At 36.2% G+C, this 24,873-nt stretch overlaps 3 protein-coding genes and 1 pseudogene across 12 annotated transcripts; 3 read left to right on the forward strand and 1 right to left on the reverse strand.

Moving 5' to 3' along the window:
• The first annotated feature begins 3,246 nt into the window (after positions 1 to 3,246).
• Positions 3,247 to 8,898, forward strand: LOC125185483 (probably inactive leucine-rich repeat receptor-like protein kinase At5g48380). Of its 9 annotated transcripts, none has more exons than XR_016134612.1 (10): positions 3,247 to 3,675; positions 3,781 to 3,858; positions 4,421 to 4,603; positions 4,695 to 4,799; positions 4,960 to 5,033; positions 5,131 to 5,162; positions 5,326 to 5,430; positions 5,835 to 5,886; positions 6,636 to 7,709; positions 7,776 to 8,898. XR_016134612.1 is itself a non-coding variant. In XM_048127525.2 (2 exons), the coding sequence occupies exons 1-2, from the start codon at positions 7,515 to 7,517 to the stop codon at positions 8,625 to 8,627; spliced, it is 1,047 nt and encodes a 348-aa protein (XP_047983482.1). In that variant the 5' UTR covers positions 7,241 to 7,514; the 3' UTR covers positions 8,628 to 8,898. The 9 variants fall into 9 exon arrangements, 1 of the variants encoding a protein (XP_047983482.1); XR_016134610.1 differs by having other exon boundaries at positions 5,848 to 5,886; XR_016134611.1 differs by having other exon boundaries at positions 5,326 to 5,395.
• A 720-nt stretch (positions 8,899 to 9,618) lies between these two features.
• LOC125219187 (zinc transporter 2-like) lies at positions 9,619 to 11,132 on the forward strand. Its single transcript, XM_048121094.2, has 2 exons — positions 9,619 to 10,239; positions 10,617 to 11,132. Exons 1-2 carry the CDS (start codon positions 9,660 to 9,662, stop codon positions 11,006 to 11,008), a joined length of 972 nt encoding a protein of 323 aa, XP_047977051.1. The 5' UTR covers positions 9,619 to 9,659; the 3' UTR covers positions 11,009 to 11,132.
• Positions 11,133 to 12,761: 1,629 nt separating this feature from the next.
• On the forward strand, positions 12,762 to 17,040 carry LOC125219219 (Pentatricopeptide repeat (PPR-like) superfamily protein). Of its 2 annotated transcripts, XM_048121133.2 has the most exons (4): positions 12,762 to 14,517; positions 15,311 to 15,369; positions 15,714 to 15,790; positions 16,435 to 17,040. In XM_048121133.2, the coding sequence occupies exon 1, from the start codon at positions 12,837 to 12,839 to the stop codon at positions 14,493 to 14,495; it is 1,659 nt and encodes a 552-aa protein (XP_047977090.2). In that variant the 5' UTR covers positions 12,762 to 12,836; the 3' UTR covers positions 14,496 to 14,517; positions 15,311 to 15,369; positions 15,714 to 15,790; positions 16,435 to 17,040. The 2 variants fall into 2 exon arrangements, with proteins under 2 accessions (XP_047977090.2, XP_047977089.2); XM_048121132.2 differs by lacking the exon at positions 15,311 to 15,369.
• LOC148933381 (small polypeptide DEVIL 11 pseudogene) lies at positions 16,301 to 17,010 on the reverse strand (annotated as a pseudogene).
• Positions 17,041 to 24,873: the final 7,833 nt, after the last annotated feature.

The raw sequence follows: 24,873 nt of genomic DNA on the forward strand, positions 1-24,873 counted from the left end.
CCCATTATTTAAAATGAAAACCTCTATATCTCTATTTATCCCCTCTATTTTACTTTATTCTCTCCATTTAACACACAAAATAAAATTGCATAAAATCTCGTGCCGCCCAAGAAATGGGTCATCTTCCTTGGGACGGAGGGAGTACTATACAGTCTATACTCTATACTACTACTATTAATTTTTAGAAGTTATTCTCATCTAGTAATTTCAATTACGGTTAAATATATACTCCCTTCATTCACAAAAAATAGAGAACATTTACCATTTTTGACCGTCCACAAAAAATAGTGCACATTCATTTATGGAAAATTTTCAACAAATAATAACCTTACACATCATTCCACTAACACTACTTCTTACTTACTTTTTCTCATTCTCTCTTACTTTTTTTCCTTTTCTCTTACTTTACCAATTCTACATTAAAACCCAGGCCATACACCAATTGCTCTATTTTTTTTAGACGGAGGAAGTAATATTTTTACATATGAATAAAACTACCTTATTTAAATAAACAGATACTTCCTCTATACCATAATAGTTGAGTCACTTCATTTTTTACACTCGTTTTGAAAAAATCGTAATAAATAGTTAGAATGGATAAATAGTAAAATAAAATTTAGAATAACGTAGATAGGAGTCTTCTCTACATTATTTTCAAATTTACTTTATCATTTATCCACTTTAACTATTTATTACGATTTTTTGAAAATGAGTGCACATAATGAAATGACTCAACTTTTATAGGACAGAGGGAGTACTACTCTAATAAATACAGCATAAAGTAAGTACAGAGTATTTCCTAAATTCTTATAGTTTTAATTTTATAATTTAAATTTTCAACCTTATTATACATATTCAAATAATTATCAAATTTTCAAAATTTGGGATGTTACGTTATAGACCGCCCTCCTTCTCCATTGGTACCAGTGGTGCGACACTAGCCTAAGCTGCCTCCGTCAATTATCCAGATCTATCAAATACTCCATTCGTTCCATAATAGATGTCACACTTTTCTTTTTAATTTGTTTCTATTTTTGAAAAAGCTATCTCTCACATCCATACAATATATAAAAAGGGAGTTTTGGGGGTATTTAGGGAAATAAGGGGAATTTCGAGAGTATTTAAGTAAATAATTTATAATTCAATTGTAATATTTTTAAATAATTCATCATAAAGCATTATTCAAGACGAAAGTAATGAACATGTAATCTAAAATAAGATATATTAATAGTTCAACCAATATTTATAAATTACTATGAATATATTAATCTGAAAGACTTTTGAAGATAACAAGTAAAGTATTTTTATTAGACTAAGCGGAATTCATCGGCTTATTACTTACATCAGTGAAAACACAAAAATATAATTTACGTAAATTAATTTACGCAACTTCTATTTTAGTGGGAGTAGTGTCTTTTAATTAGTGGGAGTAGTGGCTCTTAATTAGTTGGCGTCCCACATTTATTTAGTTTTATTCAATCCAAAGTCATTTTTTTCAAAACTCAATTGAAAGTTTGCTACCATCTGCACAGTCGAAGACAGGCTTTGGCTATGACGAACTAGCAATGTCGATATTGTTGTGATCCGGGAGAATACAGAGGGAGAGTATGCTGGCCTCGAGCACGAGGTTGTTCCTGGGGTCGCTGAGAGCTTGAAGGTGTTTTTTTATTGAATTTTTTGCTATGTTCATTTCTTTTGTTGATGCAATTTACTGAATTTAGGAAATAGCTTTGAAATGTTTAATTTTACTTGGTAGAAGACGGATCGGATTGGATTTTATGAAAATATGAATAATTTGGTAATATATGTTCCCTTAAGTGAATGTAGAAATTGAAATTTTCCTGAGTTCTGCAATTGCTCACATAGTGTTAGAATCAATCTTGTGCTACTTTGTACTTGCACAAGTAACACTTATTTTCTAGATAAAAAGATTTTAAGTAATTAAACTAAAATTATTTCTCTTTCATTTCATCATTGCACACCTATAAATGTAGCGTGTTCATTATGCTTAAACTATGAAAGCTTACACATATCCTTTTTCTATATAGTGTATCACATTTATCGTATTGTTCAATACTATCACTGTTTGAATGAGTAATTGTCATGAGACATTGTTTGACCATATATACATTTTTAGATGAAGATCTTGGGGATAAATATTTCACATGCTTTATTTTAAAAAAAAAAACTCAAGAATTTATGTTACCTATTAAGAATCACATTATTTTTTCTACGTATGGCAATGCTGATGTAGAATTTGAACTAGACATTTGTGATAGATTTAGAGTACTATGATTATTAAATTAATATTGAACGATAACAAATGGAATACCTTTTTTCATTAGAAACTAAATTTTTTAAAACTTTGATAGCTATGATTATTGTTTAAGTATTTTATCTAATTTATTGATTTTATATATTGCAAATTAATTTTGTTACTTTTTAAAGTTATAGTATGACATATTTATTTTATTATAGTTTTAGGTGAGACGAATGACTTTAAACAAGATAAATGAGTTATTTTACTTTTGAGTTTTGTTTGGAGAGTGACAAGTTGTGTAGAAAAGTGAAGGTTTTTAGTTTATAATGATGATGTTAATGTTTTTTTTTTAATTTTAAAATTAATATAGTGTATAAATAATTTTTTTTTAATAATTATGAGTAATCACAAAAATTTGTTACTCATTTTTGTTCATTGTTAGTAGTACATTTTTGTTTACAACTTTAATATAATAGATTAATATTAATTGTAATTTTATTTAATTAAATTATAGTAATGGGAAATTAATGTGTTGAAATATTATAGTCTGTGCATAGCACATGTGTGATACTAGTAAATATAAAAATCAAATTTTTCCTTTTGATTTAATACAAAAAATAAAACCTTCTAAAATCTTGTGTCGTCCTATAAGTGTGACATCTTTTATGGAACAAAGGGAATAATAGTATATAATTTTTACTATTGCAAAGACCTAAAAGATGCAAATCTTATTTTTCTGAGATTAATTATTGAGTTTACTATTGATTTATTCTTATTTCTTATGTTTCAAAAAAATATCATGCTTGTAGACTTGTAGTTGTGGATTGACATTAGATTTTTGGAAGTTTTGTTGACGCAAAACTAGTGACGCAGTCATTTGCGTTGCAAAATTTTAAAAATAAACAAAATTAAGGACGCTAAATAAAAGCGTAGTTAAGTTAGAGACGATTAAACTATTGCGTCTTTAAATTAGGGATACTTTCGTAAATGCGTCGTTAAATGCATTCACATTTTTATCCCTACTTTCATCTTTAGCATCACTGTATTGTTCTCCGGCGAAAGTTCGCCGCCTCAACCGCGGTTTTTCCTCCTTCCCTAACATCTAATTCTCACCCTTAACTTCTAATTCTCACCCTTAACTTCTAATTCAATAGCTTAGTCATTAACTCAACCCTCCCCCAATTCTACTCTCATTTTTCCTTCATTCATCTTCCTCCAAACCGATCAATTCCTCCTGAAATTCGGCGAATCCACAACTGGAATCCACAATCTCTCGCTTGAAATCTCTCTCCGATTCTACAGCGGAGTGTCTTCCCCACTTTCATCACATTCGGCCGAACGCCAGCGAAATTGCAGTGTCTTCCTCCACCGCCTGCATCTTAGGTTTATTCCTTTTTTCTTCCTAATCGGACGAGGTATAAACTTTTCCTTGATGATTTTGATTTCCTTTATTAATTTATTTGGTGGTATATATAAGTGATTGATTTTCCTTTTTTCCTTCTCATTTTTTCGTTGCCTAGAGAAATTGGAGAGTAGATCGATGATGAGTTCGTTCTCCAAATCAAAAGGTTCAGGAATTTAAATATAAGCTTCAGAAGGTGAGTCCAAATTTTTATGATTATTTTCTCAAAAATTGAAGAAACTTTGAGCTTAATTCTCATATAATTCTTCTTATGAGTCAGCTTTTTTTCCTTGTGAGTGAGTATGATAAAAGAAAAATTGAGTAGAACAATTTTAAGTTTATGAGTATGAGTATGAGTTTGATCATTGGTCAAGCTGGAATGTATTAAATCGTATAGAATTTAGGTATTTTGTGTATCTATACTCTGTTCATACATGTCCTCATCTTCGGCTTGTGAATGTAGCAATTCTTAAAACTGTTTTGTGAAATAAAAAATGACTTTACAAATATGTCATCCTTCTTTGCTGGGTATATTGGTTTTGTAATTTGATTATTTATCACATTTGCATATAGTTTCTGCAATGTGATAGTTTTATAATTGATTAATTGATTTTATAATATTGAGCATAATGAATAATTGAATTTATAATATTGAGCATAATTAAATTGCAGTTTTAAGGCTGCTTTCACCAATAGTTACTAAACGTACGAAGAATGTTATGATGAGACCATTATTTAAAACATTTATCTTGTTTTAGGTGGATTTTTGATATGGTATTGTTTAAACAACACACTTATGAGATAAAACAGATTGAATGGACTTATGTCTTGTTATATCCATCACCAGAGCTTTTATGCAAGAGCATTACTCTCGCTTTCACTAACGCCTATCTGTTATGCCGGTTGACCTCTTGCCAGAAAACAAATGTTTTGGTTCGAGAGTAAGTATGACTTTTTCGCTTCTCCTCTATGAGCTTCTTTGTTCTTGTTTTATTTGCACTTTAGCAATCTTAATAGCCTTCTTTTTATTAGGAGAATCTTTGAAGCCCTCTCCAGTGATAACTTCTTTGGTGGTCTTGACATCGACCTTGATGGATCAAGTCCAAGAGATGATAGTTGTCTCCCTTTCTATCAGATGTAAACTTTTTATCATTATCGAATTTTCTTTGTATAGTTGGTCAGCTCTCAGCCGTGCTCTTCTTAATTCTATGTTGTTGGTTGGCTCCAGCCGGTGGATTTTTAGTCTTCTACATTTTCTTTACTGACAATGTTTTTTTTCTTTCTCACCATTACCAAGGAGCAGCACAAGGAATTTTGGGATCAGATCGCTGATCAGAGTTTCGACCGTCCACTTAAAACTTACTTTGACATGTAATTACTCTTATAACTATGGATTTATCTTTAATTCTCATTTCCAATCACATATACACATATTAAATGAATTCTTGAATGCAAGGTTGATATGTAGATGGAAGAATTACAGAAGATGAAGTCAGTGAGGTACTCTTTTTTGGTTAATGTTATAGTGTTGATAAAGATGCAAATAGAACAATCACATATATTGTTATAGTGTTTTAACAGGCTCGGTCATGTTTTTTATTCTTGGTTAATTCATTGACCTCATTGGTCGTTGTATTGGATATGAGCCCTGCATTACTTCTAGGAAATGATTGAGAAACAATAGAGTGATTTCTACTCCAGGAGAAGAAAAGTCAAGATTCAGCTCCAATGAGGTATATTGCTGCTGGTTAACTGAATTCAGTGCACTGTAAGTGAACTCTATTAAGCAGTCAGTATATCAACTGTGATCTAGACTAAATAAACTTAAAATCACTTGAAAACTATTCTCGTATCAACCTTTTATCTGCTCATTCAAGCTAGTAGGTCTTAAGATTTAACAACTTGTAGTACATGACATGAGCCCTCACTTTGGATAAGATAAATGCTGCAACTGGTGACATGGTAGACTATGCCGAAGTAAATGGACAAACTATAAAAAAAATTATTGTCTTTAGCTGTTTTTTTGATGATATAATACTCCTAGTAATTACTTTGCTTACTGTTATGTATTATTTGAACATCGATATTTCAATAGTATTGTCTAAGTGTTGGTATTTATAAACCTCAAGATCCTGCCTTTTCTTTGTAGTTCTTATGTTTTACTCATCATAGTCTTATGTTTCAGGTGAATTCTTATCATCATACATGGGTTAAATGAACACAGGTACAACAGTACTTGGCCTCATCCTTTTTTTTTTTTTGCATGTGCCTTAGGCAAAAGAGAACTATTGATGCTAGCTATGATTATTAGATACCAACCATAATAGAAGTAATATTCTCCTTGTAGTGGTTGCTACAAACAACTAGTCTCCTGCTTTGGTGTATATGCAGTGGACTCGATAGCTAAGTGCTAGAGTATTTTCTACCACCTCCTAGATCTAGAATTATATATGCATGTGGTGTTGGTGAATAACAAATGTATGTCTGAACTTAGATTTTTTTGTTTTCTCTTGAATTCCTTGCTGGTAATAATTTGTCTACTTGAATATGATATCTGACTCTGTTTATTTGTCAACTATTGCTTCAACGAAGGTTTTAGCCAACTAATAGAAGTTACACAAGTCGTGCTATATGAGCTAGGTAGTTTCTCCTATTTGAGTAATAGTAACAGTACTAAATTGAAAATTGTGGAGTATTGTGGCTTCATAAAGATAGAGCTTCAACAAATCAATCATATAGTATGTCTTACATTCAAGTTAAGTGATAAATAAATCTATAAATAATGATTGTTGTCATGTAACTTAGTAGGAGTTGTTTTGATGTTTGTATATTTAATTTTCAGATCATTAAGCTTTAGCAAATCAATCATATTTGTCTTACATTCAATCTATGTGATAAATTGATGTTTAGATAAAGGTTGTTGTAGTTAACAAAGTAGGAGTTGTTTTGATATTTGGATATCTGATTTTTCAGATCTATGCACAAGCTTTGCTTAATGATAATTGGAAGCATTGAAGAGAGAATGTAGAGAGTTATCAATCAAAGAAGCAGCTTAGTGTCCTTCAAATCTCAAATCTCGATTACTGTTTATGAAGCTGTAATATACTTATTGTGGAGGTGGAGTGTTTCACTTAATCAAATATTGTCTCAATAAATGTTTTCTTAATCTTTGATCAATAAATTTACAAATTTGAAAATAAAATTTGAGGTTTCTTTTTTTTTTAAACTGGATTGATATTAGTGACGGATTTTTTCCGTCAGGAACAATGAGTTAAGTAACAAGCTTTTTACAACGACGCTAATCCGTCAGGAATAATTTACTGACGGATATATGGAAATTATTCCTGACGGATATATGGAATTTACTGACGGATATTTCCGTCACTAATGGTCGCTTTTTTTTTTGTGTGTGCACTATTTAAAAGCGTCACAGGAGATGCTTTTAAAAGCGTCCCAAAAATTAATTCACCGATGCTAGTTAAAAGCGTCCTTAATTAGATTTGGCACGCTTACAATAAGGACACTTTTTAAAGCGTCGGTGATTTATTTAGAAACACAAAAAAATGTCCTTAATTAACCAAAAAAGCGTCCTTAGACTTCTTTTTTGTTGTAGTGGTGTTAAGTGATATTAATGTGAGAGATAATTTACTTGGTCCATACTATATTAGGCAGAGTATCAAACAATAATATTATTCCACGTATTAGCGCTGTCGTAATTCCGTCTATGTTTGATAAGTGTAGTAGAAAAATAAGAGCAAAACATGTGTAGCGTTGACGAGTAGGTCGTCGGCAGTAGTCAACTTTAATTTGGGAATTGGGATAGCTTTTGGCATGTATAAAATGAATTAATTAATGATTGAGATCACAAACATAAACTCAATTTCAATGCCGATTGGTGTATTTGCAAATGGTTTATTGGTCGGTTGGTGCCTCTCTTTGGCTCTGTTTATGCTTTTGCGATGGTTTAGGCCGCATTCCATCATCACCCACTTGTTCAAAATCAACACTAAACCCATCCCCCAATTGCTTCCTCTACAAGATCCTATGGTAATACTCCATTTAATTGTCTGGATTCATTGCTTTTGTGCTGAAACTATGTATCTCCATATACAGATCTCAAGGCTGGAGAAGCTGACAACTAGAATGAGTCTCCTCGAAGTGAGACAAGCAACCGGAAACTTGAGCCAAAGCAATGTGATCGCAACGGCAGAGATGGGAATCACCTACAAAGCGGCTCTCACAAACGGCTGGCCCCTCGCGGTGAAGAGGTTCGGAAGCACCCTTGAAGCCGAGCACGAATTCCTGACCGAAATCACCACCATAGGCAGGCTTAGGCACCACAACTTAGTCCCACTCATGGGCTTCTGCCAGGAATCCAAAGACAGATTCCTCATCTACAACCTAATGCCTAACGGGAGGCTCCACGACCGCCTCTTCTCCACGTCCAAGGCCAGGGAGGAATGGTCCGTGGCTAAGGTCGCAGTTGGAATAGCAAGGGGCATAGCGTGGCTCCACGCTCATGGGGTCGTGCATCGTGGGATCACCTCTAAATGCATCATGTTGGATGAAGATTTCAATCCAAGGATCTCGGACTTTGGCAAGGCTACACTTCTCAACCCGACTAGTAGTAGTTGGGAGGTTTCTATATCCAGTTGTAGAGATCGTTCCGTTGGGTTGGGTTGTTATCAGGAGGACGTTCATGGCTTCGGGAAGGTGCTTCTCGAGTTGATGACGCGGAGGAGGTATGACGAGATTGTTAAGTTGTTTGACATGGATGGTGATATGTTAGACCAAATATCGGTACTAATCAATGGAGATGGAGTGATAAGTGATGAGATGTGTTGTTTGATGAGAGTTGCAGCCAAATGTTTGGAATGTGATCCATCTAGCTGGCCATCCATGGAAGAAGTCTGCACCATGCTAACTACCAAATTACACACTCAGATTGCAATAGAATCTTATTAGTTTCAAAAATATCACTACAAAGATTTTTTATTGCATTAGGGTCAGTCAATTTTTGTTGTTAAATGTATCACCAATGATTCTTGGTGTGCCAGATTAAAATTAGGATGCAAAGAAGAAGTATCGGTGAATAATCTTCTTATTGGTCAATGCTACAAAACCTTATGATCGAAGATGATGCTTTATTCTATTGTATTTCATTATAGTATTCATCCTGTTATAGGAATCAGGAGGTGAATATACTAATACAAGGAAAGAATAAATTTCTATCTATTTACACGCTCATTGATTTATTCTATACCTAATTACACGATCATACTCATGATTTATTGTTGATTTTCGTGTGTAATTTATTCGCTAACACTTTGTTGGTTGTTGACGTAACACAGCTTAGATTATTAGAAAATGGATAATTCTGAAAGTTATTGAGTGAAATCACGTTTCATTTTATAAATATCGGATGATCAATTTGACTTGCTAGTTAATCTGTAAATCTATTTTCAACTATACAATATGTATATTCCTAAATTGAGGTAGAATTGGATCAATTGAAGTAATCAACTGAATCAGGAACAAGTGACCACCGATCCTAGCTGAAAGTTTAACTGGAGAAGTTGTGATTAATTACTTTCTTTAAAGAATTTGCCGTCATTGCTTCGATCATCATTTGTGTTTCGCCACAAGATTTAAAAGAAAACTAAAGAAATAATGTGGTAAAAAAAAATAGAATTATGACTTAATCAGTTCTACATAGGGTAGTCATTTTTATAATCGTGTCTTCCACATAATATATGATTGTCAAAATGAATGCATTGCAGTAAACACCTAATTATAATCTTTTATCCATATTCCTCCAGAAAGGATTTTAGTGAACACTTAACTAATTATAGTAGTACCACTACATTCTTGGTTTAGTGTAGTACAGCCTCATAAAAGTCAACACATGTACTGCTCAAAAAATACAGAACACACTATAAATTAATTGAACATAAACCGAAATATCCGACAGCGGTAATTTAATTCCAACTAAATTGAATGGCCAGTTTGAAGTCAACATTGTTGATCACGCTACTCTTTCTCCTCCTCCAATTCTCCGAGATCAGAGGCCATGGCGGCGCTGACCACGACGAGGAGGAGGAATCGGAGAAGGGGAATCTGCACGGAAAAGGGCTGATCCTGGTGAAGGTATGGTGCCTCATAATCATGTTCGTGAGCACCTTCGCCGGCGGCGTGTCGCCGTATTTCTACCGATGGAACGAGAGCTTTCTTCTGCTGGGGACTCAGTTCGCCGGCGGCGTGTTCCTGGGAACTGCCCTGATGCATTTCTTGAGCGACTCCACCTCCACTTTTGTGGAGCTTACGACCAAGGAGTATCCGTTTTCGTTCATGCTGGCCTCGGCTGGCTATCTTGTCACTATGCTGGCTGACTGTGCCATCTCGCACCTCGTCAACAGCAGCCCCAAGGAGACTCAAGTCGACGTCGAAGCCAAGGAGGAAGGGGAGCTTCACCTTCACCCGGTTTTGGTCAAGACTAGTTCTGTTGGTGATACTCTTCTTCTCATACTTGCATTGTGTTTTCACTCTATTTTTGAGGGCATTGCTGTTGGTGTTGCAGGTATTCTTCTTATCTTATATTCTTCTTACTATTAGTTTCTCTGTTTAGTAGAGTAAAAGAGTAAGTATCCGATCTCAATAGCTATTTGGTACCACAATATGGTTACTAATCATTACTATTACCAATTTATATGTATTAGGAATTCATGTTATTATCTAATTATACGCTGTGGAAATTGCGGACATGAATATAGATCTAGATTCATAATTAGTACTTACGTGTTGCATAGTTTGTTTTCTACGATTGATTGAATCCTGCCATTGCTTTGAAATATCCGAATATACATGCATATTATATTTGTCCGACGTTACGAACCACCATAAATCCTAGTCCATATATATCTTTCAACATAATCAATTATTTATGGTGCTGCTCAGATACGAAAGCAGACGCATGGAGAAATCTGTGGACGATTTCACTCCACAAGATCTTTGCTGCAGTTGCAATGGGGATTGCACTACTGAGGATGATCCCAAAGAGGCCATTCCTAGCAACTGTGGCATACTCCTTTGCCTTCGCCATCTCAAGCCCCGTGGGGGTTGGAATAGGCATCGCCCTTGATGCCACCAGCCAAGGCCGCGGTGCTGACTGGACCTACGCCATCTCAATGGGTATCGCCTGTGGAGTTTTCGTTTATGTAGCCATCAACCACTTGATAGCCAAGGGCTTCAAACCTCAGAATAAGTGCTACTTTGATACTCCCTTCTTCAAGTTTTTTGCTGTGCTACTTGGAGTCGCTGTAATATCAGTTGTAATGATATGGGACTAGTCGTTTCTTCATGTGTATTCAAATCTCTGTATTTCTTTTTAATTGTCAATATATAATGTCTCAAGATAGTTACTCCAAAAATGTGTAATATGACTGGATAGCGAGGAGAACATGTTTGTATATAGCTTCACTTGTTACAGGTGACAACAAACAAATCTAAGCAGAGCTTGGAAATTCTGACAATTGGAAATAATTATGAATAACACACTAGTAAAATAGAATGAAAATGAAATGGCTCAGTCCATTATGCTATACTTGGTATGATGAAATGGAATAAGGAGGGAATGGAGTATAGATGAGAATTGAATGAAGATTGGAATAAAATTACGATTTCATTCAATTTTTGTGCTTGGTAAGTGCAAGGAATACAAAGGGAGTGAGATTGTTATTCCTTCATTGATTTTATTCATTTGCTTAGTAACTATAAATAATATAGGAACGAAATGAGAAAATTGTGTTTACACATAATTACACACGTTGCACACAATAACTAAATACACACATTGCGCGCGTGCACATAACACACACTCACTTAATATACACACAAACACACACATACATACATAACTAATTATGCACACATACACTGCAACATGCACAAGACACTGTGTAACGTATGCATTGCCAGTGTGTGTGCAGTGTGGGCAATGTGTGTATCGTGAGTGGAATGTGAGGTCTATTATCAAAAATAGTAAAAAACACAAATGAAGCATTTATTGGAGGACAGACAAAAAATGACAAAATAAAATAATTATCAATAGACGGAGGAGTACATAATAATGATAAATTTTATACTGGTTAAAACAAAATTAAATCCAAGTATCTTATTCTGATAAATTTTTATTATATCTACAACTGTGATCAATACCAAACCACTCTTAAACCTTAAACGCCGAACAACACCCGGAGTTCATTATAATGAACTATAACAAACTTATACTGAAACATACGTGGCATATACATACAACTAGGGATGTCAATGTAGCCCGCAACCCGTGGGCTGACCCAAATAGCCCGCCAAATTTATAGGGTTAGGGTTGAACTTTTATAACCCGAAAGAAATCACAACCCGACTAGCCCGCACCTGATTAACCAGCAATCTGTTAGGGCTAGACCCGAAAACCCGATGGGCTGGCCCTAAAACCCGATAAAATTTTTATAATTCCAATTTTTACTCCTAATTCGACACTTCATTGATTGATTTTATAATTACAGATAACTAAAAAAAGTAACTTTCAATTTTATATTAAATATATAAATTATATATTGAAGTTTTATTAATATAATAATTGATATATAAACTAAAAACTTAAATTCACTAAAAATTATTTAAATTTCTAAAATATACATTAAAATTTTACGAAATATCTCAAATATTAGTATTTGATTATGTTTATGATTGAGGTTAAGCATATATCTCAAATTTATCATTATTAAATATTTTACATTTTTAATGAATATAACTAATTTTCATCATTATTTATGGGATTGATCGCATGTTAATCCTATCGGTAGCAACCCGATTAACCCGCTGGGCTAGCCCGAAACTCGAGCTTTTAGGGTTAGGGTTGACCTTTTGTAACCCGAAAGAAATCACAACCCGACTAGCCCGCACCCGATTAACCCGCAACCCGATAGGATTGGCCCAAAACCCGATGAGCCGACCGGATTGACATCCCTACATGCAACCATAGTTTACGTTATTTGATTTTATGAAACAGACAGTAGTAATATTGTTTTAGAAACGGCGGTAGTAGAATATGAGCATATTATTCAAAATTTGTAGTAGTAACAATAGAACAGAGCATTATTGAATTTGATTGCAGAAATGTCAACAGCCAAACATCATGTTCTGATGCTCCTCTCCGGAATGGTGAAAGTTCCGCCGCAGAAAGCTCTTTCCCTCCTCACTTCCTCACCTCACCACACTCACCAATCCATTTCAATAATCATCCATCACCTTTTCTCTCTCAACAAGCTGTCGCAGGCCGAATCCTTCATCGTTCGACTCCTATCCGCTAAAATGCCACCCCCCTTCTTCACAATCGCTTCCCTTGTACCTTATTTGACCGCTCCCCGCGTTTATGAGACAATCATCAGCGCTCACATCAAAGCGCAGCAGCCGGTGGAGCGCGCTCTCCCGTTGCTTGATGAAATGATCGATAGAGGGTTTGCGCCGTCGCCGATTCTTTTCAATTCTGTGCTGAAATATTTCCTGAAAGAGTGCAATTTCGAGAAGGCTTGGTTGGTTTTTGAGAAATATAAGGGGAGAGTTGGATTGGATGTTTATACCTTTGGGATTTTGGTGAAAGGCTGCTGCGAGAGTGATAATTTGGAGAGGGGTTTTGAGGTTTTGGGGGAAATGTGTGATTTGGGTTTTAGCCCTAATGTTGTTGTGTACACTACGTTGATCCATGGGTGTTGTAAGAAGGGCGAGGTCGAGAAGGCGAAGAGATTGTTTTTCGAGATGGAGGCCATCGGATTGGTCGCCAATCAATACACTTACACGGTGTTGATAAATGGGGTGTTCAAGAGAGGTTTGAGGAAAGATGGGTTTGAGCTTTTTGAGAGGATGAAGCGTGAAGGTGCATTGCCTGATTTGCATACCTACAACTCCGTGCTGAATGCGTATTGCAGCAATGGTGAAATGCGGAAAGCATTCCAACTGTTTGATGAAATGCGCCACAGAGGGGTGACATGCAATGTCGTGACTTACAATATATTGATTGAGGGGCTGTGTAAGCAGGGGAATATGGGTGAGGCGATGAGATTGTTTGGTCAGATGCCGAGCGGTGGTTTGAGCCCAAGTGTAATCACTTACAACATGTTAATGGATGGGTATTGCCGCGTTGGGATGCTTGAGAAAGCTCTGTATTTGCACAAGGAGCTCAAGTCTTCCGGTTTATCTCCAACCGTGATCACCTACAATGTCCTGATTGCAGGATGTGCAAGAAGTGAGGACTCTTCTCGGGTTTTGAACTTCGTAGGTGAGATGGAAGAGAGGGGGATTTCTCCATCGAAGGTTACATACACTATCTTGATTGATTTCTTTGCGCGGTCTAACAACATGGAGAAAGCACTCGAACTCCTTGCCTACATGAAGAGGACTAGTTTGGATGCAGATGTTTACACTTACAGCGTCTTGATAAAAGGGTGGTGCCATGAAGGAAACATGAGGGAAGCATCAAAATTGTTGCAGACAATGCTTGAGATGGAAGTCGAACCTAATGATGTAATATACAATACGATGATCCATGGATATTGCATACAAGGTAGCTCCTATAAAGCATTGAAGCTGCTCAAAGAAATGTGTGAAAAGGGGATGGTGCCAAATGTAGCCAGTTACAACATGACAATGCAAGTCCTCGAAGGAGATGGGAAACAAGACTCAGCTCAAAATCTTCTCGCTGGCATGTTGAAATCCGGCCTAAAGCCGTCTTTTAACTTGAAACATCAAACGGAGAAGATGGAATCAGATCACTTCTGAGACTTTGGTACTATACTCTTTGGTAAGCTTACATGATCTTCATCTTAGTAATTTGGAAAGTACTTATATGGTGGCAATGATTGGAAAAGCGCTCTTCTTGAAGTGATTTATTATTTGTTAATTCAAAATAGAGACTTATATAATTATGAAGGTGCATTTTAGGGGTAGTTTGTAGAAATAGTACCATACCAATTTGGTGTAAATTCTGCAAAATGGCAATAAACTACCACTCCAACCACAGCAGCAAAGCTGCAGTAAAATGCCAGAAGAATACTGTTCAAAGCAGCACATCACTTGTCATGGCTGAAAAACACTATCCACACGAGCCAAATTTATTCCTTTTACTATTTTATGTATGTTCTTTTCAGACAGTCTTTTGTATAGCTTTATATTATGATATAATTTCCTAGACTATAGTTTTCATTGTTGCAATGTGACTGATTAAATCACTATGAAATAAAGGAATATCATTTCACTTGTGTGATACAAACAATGATGATTACTAAAATACATCAATGAAACATTATGCTATGAAATTAGCACAGAATGCTTTCAAGAACAAAGCTATAGAAGCTAGACGTGCTAACGGGGAGTTAAATACCATTTTTCATGGCTGAATAGTGATTGCGTTCAGAATTTGGAGGAAATTTACACCATGTAGACAATTGGAATTGGCCTCAAGAAATTATGTTATAGAAGCGATATGATAAACTTGATGACTGTTGAAAGCTAGGTTAGAGATTTGAATTAAAATTTTTAAACTATAGTAGTGAATAAAAGAGGTGGTTGTGACATGACATTGTACTTTATAAAAGTGGGTGCAGTATGGAGAGGACGGGACTATTTTACACTTATTGGATTCCAACATTTTCTGGTAAGCTTATATCTTGTTCCGAGGGTGCACATGGTTTAATATTGATCAACAAATTAGAGGACAGAAAGATGAAAATAAAATACTATTTTTGCAAATACATGATGTGATCAATCTGCTAAAATTGATACCAGATACAAAATGAGTGATTGTAATTTCAACAAAGGGATGGCCTCTCCGGATATTTTAACACATGCTAAATTTTCAGTACTGTTGAAAGGTTGATATCTCTATTGCTATTGGTAAACCTTTTGCAGACAGTTAAAGAGGTGATTGTGATAATATTATACTACTATGCAAATGAACTTGAGTAAGTGGTTGATAATTTCATGTTCCCATTTGCACAGTTATGGGTGAAGATAGAACTTCAAAACTAAGATGCTATATTTGTGGAGGATCAGAAGAGACCTGACAGAGCTTCGAGGTAAGTAGATTTGTTTTATCTATTGAAGATTTTCTGCATTTTCCGTTAGGTAGAATTCTCTGTAGAAGACATCCATGACTATTACGGGAGAAACAGACGAAATGATAACAATATATTATATTATATGATTTACTGAAGATGGAAGTTGTCATATACATGATGAACTCACCTTTATGTTTAGTGACACGAGGTAAAAAATTTGATACCTGGACAGTAACTTTTTAGAAAACCTGTGTTAGAAGCAGGTACAGTTTTTTTTCTATTAATAATACAACATCGTTTTTGGTACTTGTGAAGATTCCCATTGTTTTTGTGAGAGTTAGCAGTATTGTATATAGCACTTGAATTCTATTGCTGCTAGGAATCTTTCTATCATCAAACTAGATGCTTTGAGAAAACAAGAAATAGAGTACTAGCAGAAGACTAGCTGGGATAAAGAGATAGGGCTATTTATTCTACTGTATACAGATCTATTATAACAATTTGATGCACATAAATGTAGAAAGGAAAGAAGATTTAAGATTTGTGTCTGCAATGAATTTTAAAAATTATCTTACATCTCACAACATGGCACTCTAGTAGTTACATTGAGGATCTGAGAATTTTTTTGGCTTCTCTCTCTCTCTCTCTTTCTCGGATGGCAGGAAAACTTGTCCGGGTCCAGAAACGAGCCCAAGATCCATCTCGTGCATAGAGAGATGCGTGGATCAAAACAAGAATCACATTTTTATTTCTGAATCCAGCAATTGTGATCAGGAATCCCCATTCTTTTTCCAGCTGACGAGCATGGAGATGCAGCGCTTGACAATGTAGAATTTGGCCTTCTGCTCCTTTGCCATGTTGGTGCACTTGCGCGTGAAGCCGGAACACCTCTGGGACGAGCTCCTGGGGAGGGAGGATTTAGAGGATGTAGTCCTGGAGAGGGCAGAGGGGTTCTTGGTGGAGAAGCTTTTCTGGAGAGAGGACTTGCATGGTTTGGATGAGGAATGTGGCCTATCTTCTTTGGATAACTTCCATTTCTCATCCATGTAATAGTCCATAGATCCACCCCTTGCTTAGAAAGGCACCTAGTATTAGAGAGAGAGAAAGAGAGAGTTGTGAGATGAAGTGGTGGTGGGACAATATATACTAGTGTGAAGACAATGGTGGGTGGTATTGAGGACTGTTGTGTAGCAGCATCACATGTGGATGCTTGAGTAAAATCGTCAGGCTTTGCACCTTACTTTTTAATTTGCAGCCAAATTCTATGCTGGATCTCGTTTATTATAGGCCCCAACCCCTTCTGTTCCTGTTTCTCTGCCCTTCCATTATTTCTCCTAATTCCTTTCCTAATAATTTTCATTTTTTATTTTTAAATTGTACCCAGGAATTACCGTTTCAATTCTAGTGATCAAATAGTTAGATCAGTCTCACAAATGTGACTTTGTATTTACGTGGACTTAACACCATTTATAGTATAAATGAAATATTGGAGGGAGTATTTTATATGGAGATGTGAGCGTTCTTCTTTTAGATTTGAACCATTTCTTGATTTGTGCGTGTCATCCTTTCGTAGGGCCGGCATGAGAGAGGAGTGGGGTCATTATATTTGGGGAGATGTGAGAGTGAAAACTGAATAAGATTGAAACTTTTTTGTGAAATTCAGTTTGATTTGGGCAAAAGGTCGGTGCTAACTGCTCATTAATCTATTGTACAATCACTTGTCTTGCTTTCATCTAATTTGTTGAAATTCAATGTAATTTTTTTGTTGCTTTCGTATCAACTTCCTCATTATTTCTGCTTTAGATGATGCCTGTTGATGTTACATCTTTCAGCATCAAGTTAGGTCAAATTTACTTTGTGCGGCCTTCCTTAGTCCTCATACATACAATGAGTGATATCAAAGAACAAGCATTGGCTTCTTTTTGGGAATTCAAAGTTTCAAACTATAATAACTACGACATAAAATTCATAATTTATTTTGGATATCCATAATTGCATAATTTATTTTTTTGAGTTAGAGTTTGGATAATAATTTCACCCTTTATGGAAGATGTGCACACTTGGAGGGGTAATTACAATCTACCTACAAAATGTTTCACCAATATTTCAATTGAGTACAAAATGTTTTAAGTTAACAAATATCACACTAAAAGTTTGATTAGTGTTATGAATTAGTACATTCCATCTAAAAATCACTAACACTATTATTTTTTCTTATTTTTCTCTAAAATTCTGCCCTAAAAAACATGATATTATTTCTCTAAATAATACCTTATGCCATTGCCATATGAGCATTTTATTAAACAATGAATTTACATTTAACTTTCGGCTAATATTTGTAGCTAATTTTAGAGTCGAAAGGATGAAAAATAAGAAAAAGTAAGATGTTAGTGATTTTTAGACGGAATGTACTAATTTGCGATACTAATCAAACTTTTTATATGATAGTTGTTAACATAAAACATTTTGTAGTTAAATAAAAGATTGGTGAAACATTTTGTATGTAAAGTGTAATTGACGTCCTGGATAGAACTATCACCCTTAACTCCATAACTCCACGGAGGACTTTCGCCACACCATAACTCCCTGCCACGTAATCATTCTGCCTTTTTTTTTCTGCATCAAGTCACACAACTCCCACAATGGATTCCCTCTCTCCACGTCTCACATAAATTTGTACTATATATTATTTAAGTTGTAATGTTAAAATATGAGTAATGACCGCAATTTCAATTTAGAAGTGTATAGTTGAGTAAGATTTATTGGATCTAAGAGTGTTATACTTGTTTCAGTGTTTGTCTTTGGTTGTAGGAGTTCAAGCGTTCTAAAGAAATTTCTTGTCTCAATGATCACGTTTGATTTACTTGTTTATGCAAATTGGTGTACAATGGAGACTTGCATAAACAAATAAATCATACATAAGATCTATTTGACTGATTATGAGACTAATAAATTCACGTGTTAAATAAATAATTGAATGCTAGAACACAAATAATTCATGTTTAAAAAATATAAATCCTAAAATATGAATTTTATGGTGTAGGTTACCGAATTGATTCTTCAGAGAATCAACGATTGCTTGCACTTTCTCTGCGTGATGATTTTCAAAACTCGACCACGAATCTTCTGATTGTATCCCATAATTGTGATCTTAGGGTGTACTAATCTTTTCAAAATTGTCTAGGTCTTGAATAGAGAAGAATAAAATTCCTACAAAAGTAGGAGAGAAAAGAAAATCGTCTCTCTCAGAGAGAGAGAGAAGGAACGAAAAAATGTAGAGAATTAATTCTCCATCTCTCATCTATTCACATATTTACTAGTTTTGGAAAATTCAAACAACATACTACCCCCTACACATCATTTTATTTACAACTTATACCATTATCGTTAACAACTTATATCATTACAATAGTGTGGACCCCACACTCCATTAACATTATTTCCACTACCCTTTCTCTCACTCTCTCTTACTTTTCCTCTTATTTCTTAAAACTCGTGCCAAACCCATTGTTCATACTCTTTGGGGACGGAGGAAGTACCTTTTTTCTCTACTTACTTCACCTAACAACTCTTCCAAAAATCTCGTGCCACTCAAGAATGTGGACATTTTGAGTGGGACGGAAGAAGTATTATAATCAGCCACTATAGTAATACATTATTCACTATCTTTCCAATCCCAAATTATGAGTATTCTGGATTTTTCTCTTTAATACTTCCTTCATCCCAGATAAGATGACACACTCTCCGTGTTTGCTAACATGAGATATTGTGTTATAAGTGCATTTAGTGAATAAGTTTGTAAAGCATCAAACCCTTTGTAAATGTACTCAAACGTTAATAAGATAAATGTTTTATTCGAAATTTCTATCTATAGATATATTAAAAAAGAGTATCACAAAAAATAATAAAAATATTATTTTAAATTATATAAAGTCATGTACTCCTCTCGTTCCATATTAATAGAGTCGTATTTCTTTTTGAGACGTTCTAACCTAATAGAGTCATTCTATATGGTAAAAAGCAATTGATAAGGATCTTCTCCTTTTCGGCTTCCAATGATCGAGGACTCCCTCATTCATCTCGTGATCTGCCCGTCGAACAAGAAGAAAGAATGGTGATTAAGGAATGTTTCTGTAACTAACGAAGAACAAAGGAAATAAGGATTCTTATTATGACTTCATGAATTAAGATAACAAGATTCCTATTTATATTAACTAAGGCTCTAGGGTTGGTTCGACTCTCTTTTGCATATCGAGAAAGAATCAGTAAAGAAAACTCGACATGGAGCTTATATAAACACTCGACTCTATATTCCTATTACGTCAAATAAGTGAACGAAACAAAACAACAATTACGAAGGACTCACGTAGTCCTATAAACGAGTTGGGGTTCTTCTTATGCGACGAGGTTTGGTTGTGTCTCGAACATTCTGATTCTCTATGTCTTGCACTCGTGGGCTGGTGTTGCATGGTCCATATCAGCAATACACACCCTTTTTTATTAATCTCTGTGCTGAAAAGATATATCTCTATTAACATCAAACGTAAAGAAAATGAGCCACTATTACAATTTTATTTGAAAGACTCAATATGACAATATGTAGTTACTGTTATGATTGTGTATTTGTTCATATGTATATGAAAGAAATGGAATTTATATCATTATTATTATGAATTAAATTCATATTACTCTTAATTTTTGTTCTTTTGGAATATTACATTTAAATCTTTACCACTTTATGCATTGTTATGATAATTATGTTATTCGTCTTTTTTGTTTGTGTTCTTAGAGCATCCACTATAGGAGAGCGCGGCTCGTGGCTCGTGGCTCCCTATAGTGACTTGGATGGGCGGACGTGGCAGGGGGCGGCCACGAGAGTGCCACTCGCGTGGCCAAACCGTGGCGGTCCTATTGCAGCGGCCACGGGCCGCGACTGAGCCGTGGCTCCCCTAATTTCTGAAATGTTTTTTTTTCGAAAATATTTCTATATATACCTAAAATTCAACTCTTATTTTTACTTTACTCTCACACACAATTTACCCTATTCCCTTCAATTTTAATTTTTGTGAAATGCAAGGCGGAGACGATCCCGGCTATCACACCTCAACCCTTATGACGTATGCACTTACTATAAATAAATTCAAAATTTCAAATAAATAATCCACGTGTCAACTACATAAAATCCACATATTATATCAGGTACATATTTCAAAACATTCTGAAAAGCAGTGGGACCATCTCACCGCTCTATATACTATACATTTATCTACATGCAAAAATGATGAGGAAGAGAAGTTGCCAAAATGCGTCAGCCACCGACCCTTATAATAACTGTAACTCACATCAACATATGCATCATTGATATCTTATTCCTGAAAAATATTAGTGGTTTATATGAGCCACACCTCAGTATATATAAACCTTAACTTTAATTCCACAGCTCAAAAATCAAACACATTCTTTCACCAACATATATCACCAGAAATAATAAATATCATAAACAATTTAATATTCATATGCATATGCCTCTCCGTTATTTTTATTGTTCTGTGACAAATCAAGCCTGGTATCTGCCCGGGATTTCCATTGTATACGACCTGTAGGTCCTTTATATTTATTTGACCTTTCCACGAAGGCCCCTCTTTGTATTGACCTTTCCACGAAGGCCCCTCTTTGCATTTTAACCTTTCCATGAAGGCCCCTCTTTGTATTGACCTTCCATGAAGGCCCCTCTTTTAGGTCTATTATCATTGTATATGACCCGTAGGTCTATTTTCATTACCATTGATATCAGACCCAGGGCAAGATTGTCCCATATCCTCTTTAATTCCATGATTCAAGTAATTCTAATGCCTTATATATAAACATATCAAAAGCACCACTCACATATCTCTTGCAACAATCACATATCCATATTATATTCCACCATCAATATCAAATAACACATTACCATTTTAATCTCACATCATATAATTCAAATATTCACTTCAATTTAACACATAGTAATCAATCACACAAAATATATAAAATTAAAAGTGTGATTTATACACAGATCATTGTAAGTATTATAACCGAACCCTTTACTCCTCTTCCTATTCGACCTTGATCCTATATGATATACTAAAATTAAAAATACTAAATATCATAATATCTTCTATACTATAACATGCCTATAAAGAGATCATTTAAGAAAAATAACTATTCCTACTATCTTTCTTCCTTCGGACTTTTTTTTTCTTCCTCTCGACTCCAACTTCTCGTTTCTTATTATTTTTTTAATAAACAAAACACTCAAGGCCTATATATAGAGATTTATAGTCGGTTACAAAATAATATTTACACCTATTCATTTTCTTTAGCTTATGCTAACTCCAAAATTCCTACACGTATCAACTAAAACATTATAATATAAGCTAGTATTAAAGTAAATATAATATAAAATTGCAATTTAGTTGATTGAAACTACACGTCTTTACGTATACATAAATAGACATGTGCATGTGACTTGAATAAATATTATGTGTATAGCTTAGTAATTAGAAAAGCACTCCTAGTCTAACACGTACATGTACATATACGCATAATACATAATTCAATTATTTATAGTTTTAAACTCAATTACATGTAATTATGTGATAAATAATTGCTAATATCATGAATGAAAGCATATTTCTAATCACCATATTATATAGCAACCCACTCAATCTCTATAATTCTAACCCACTCAATCTTTATAATTCTAATAGAAATGTATATCATGTAAATTATAATAAAATCTGTAATGATGCAATATGATATATGATTTGGGTCACGGATGTTACACCGGCTATGGAGATTCGGGACAGGGGAGCTTTCCACCTCCCCAACACTGGAGATCGAGTCCCACCCCTCCTCCATCCCAGATGTGGAGTCCGCCATCGTCGGCGCCGTGGCAACAAACACCCCAAAACCGGGGTCAGTCCCCGGCTTATCAGCAGAGATATGCTGGTCGTACCCAACCGGGGACGGGCGACTACCGACCCAACATGGACGCGATAAACTTCCCGTCCCAATTCCAATCCTCCCCATTCCAGAGCAGTCAATCTCCGCTTGATGAATCTGATAGATTCACATGGGAACAATTGAAGGGGTCGCCTGAGACCCCGATGCCCGGTCGTTTAGAGACGGGGAGAAGAGGCGGTGGAAGAAGCGGCGGCGGCGGAGAGGCGAAGGATCCGCGCGAGGTGGCGGCGGCGGCGGCGGAGGACAGCAAGGCCGCCGCGGTGGTCGCGGAGAAGGCGATGGCGGCGGTGGTCGACGAGGGTTTCTGTACACAGACAATGAGTTCGTTGCTATTGCTAGGTCATGGGACGCAGTGACGACAGATGCCGTAGTTATGCTTCTGACCGACTTATGCTTCTGGCGGAAAGTCCTTGTGGTGTACAATCAATTCAAACCGCCGGGGAGCGTCGACCGTACACCCGATCAGATCCGAAAGAAGTTCGGCAGGATCACTACAGCTCTCCGGAAGTTCATTGGTATATACGAGAACCAATTGCGCACTGCTGAGAGTGGCTGCAGCGAAGCCGACGTAAAACCTGTGTCGATGCAGTTGTTCAATGTGCAAGAGGGCAAGAAGTTTACCTACTGGGCAGAATTCCTCGTCCTGCGGGACTCCCCAAAATTCTGAGCCATCTGCGAGAACGCATCTGATTCTGGGCCAAGGCGTACAAGACGAGGCAGGGCCGGTAACAACAGTAGTAGTAACGGCGGTTGAATGACCTTCGACCTCAACGACGAGGTTATGGAGGAGCCCCCCTCGTCACTATCCCGGCGTCCACGGCCCTTGGGTCAATAGTCCGCAATCCGAGCCGCTAGATCCGCCTCCGCCACTGCCTCCCAACACTCTGTTGCGGGCCCGTCTGCATCCGCCCCCGGATCGGCCCGAGCGGCTTTGAACAACACCCTGGAGGTGCAGATGATGAAGGAACTCAAGGACACTATGGCCTTGTATGAGAAGTCGACCGACTCGCCTACCAAGATGATGTACTACGACCTTATAGTGAGGCTGAGGACGTTGTTGGGGTGGGGGGACACGGCGGCGGCGGCGAGGGGACCTCGGAGCGGTGGCGGTGGTGGTGACGGTGATGGCGTTGGCTGTGACGATGCAACGGGTAAAGAAGAAGCGGCGGATTCTGATGATGACACCAAGCAGTCGGCGATGGCGGTGATTTTTTTAGTTTTTGTTTGAGTGTTTTAAAACAATTTTCGTTGTATAATTTTACCCCGTTCTATAACACAACGAAGATTTGATTTTCTATTTAGTTTTCATTAAATTATGCATTTTATTTAATTATTATAGTCTAACAATTTTTATTGTAGTAAAATTAAAATATAAACAAAATGGAAAAAATAAATGATTGTATGGCTTGGGCATGTCCACTATAGTGGAAAACATAGGCATTGATGGCCCGACCACGATTTTGTGGCCAGGCCTGGCCACAGTTTGTGGCTTGGCTCGGCCAACTATAGTGGAAACTCTTAGAGCATCCACTATAGGTGGACAAGTTTTGGTGGACAACTTTTTTTTTTTTGTCCATAGCCCCATTTTATTTGTCCACAGCCCCAAAAAAAAGTGTCCGCAGCAATAGTGGACACTTTTTGGTGGACAACTTTCACTTTATTTTTCTTGTTGTATTTTTTAATTCAATTTTACAATTAAAATTATCGGACTAAAAATAATTAAAGAACAAGACAATAAATAATAAAATTAAAAAGTGCGATGAGACCAAATATTCGTTGTATTCATGGATACCGGAAAATTACACAACGAATATTTAAAAAAAAAACATACAAAAACAAATAAAAACACCGCCACCATCTACTCGGTGGCGGAGTCGGAAACATCGGCCTCATCTTCGTCGCCCACTCCCCCCGGCGCCGCCGCCCCTGCCCCCGTCGCCCCCGGTGTCGCCCCTGGACCAGTCAGCCCCAGCTCCTCTCTGATCCTACACATCAGCTCATAGTATATCGACTTGGTGATCGGGTCGGTGGCCGACTCGTAGAAACGGCAGTTATCTTGCAGTTGTTTCATCAACTGCACATTCAGGTTCCTGTTCAAG

This window comes from Salvia hispanica, chromosome 1, assembly GCF_029641045.1.
Source record: "Salvia hispanica isolate PSC_SH4W2 chromosome 1, Shi_PSC_v1, whole genome shotgun sequence".
In the NCBI taxonomy this organism is placed as follows: domain Eukaryota; kingdom Viridiplantae; phylum Streptophyta; class Magnoliopsida; order Lamiales; family Lamiaceae; genus Salvia; species Salvia hispanica.

Excerpts from the sequence above, each read along its gene's own strand:
- LOC125185483 (XM_048127525.2), top strand. The coding sequence starts at position 7,515 with ATGATTGAGATCACAAACATAAACTCAATTTCAATGCCGATTGGTGTA. Across the intron at positions 7,710-7,775 it reads TTCCTCTACAAGATCCTATG|ATCTCAAGGCTGGAGAAGCT; the intron begins GTAATACTCCAT and ends CTCCATATACAG.
- LOC125219187 (XM_048121094.2), top strand. The coding sequence starts at position 9,660 with ATGGCCAGTTTGAAGTCAACATTGTTGATCACGCTACTCTTTCTCCTC. Across the intron at positions 10,240-10,616 it reads CATTGCTGTTGGTGTTGCAG|ATACGAAAGCAGACGCATGG; the intron begins GTATTCTTCTTA and ends GGTGCTGCTCAG.
- LOC125219219 (XM_048121133.2), top strand. The coding sequence starts at position 12,837 with ATGTCAACAGCCAAACATCATGTTCTGATGCTCCTCTCCGGAATGGTG.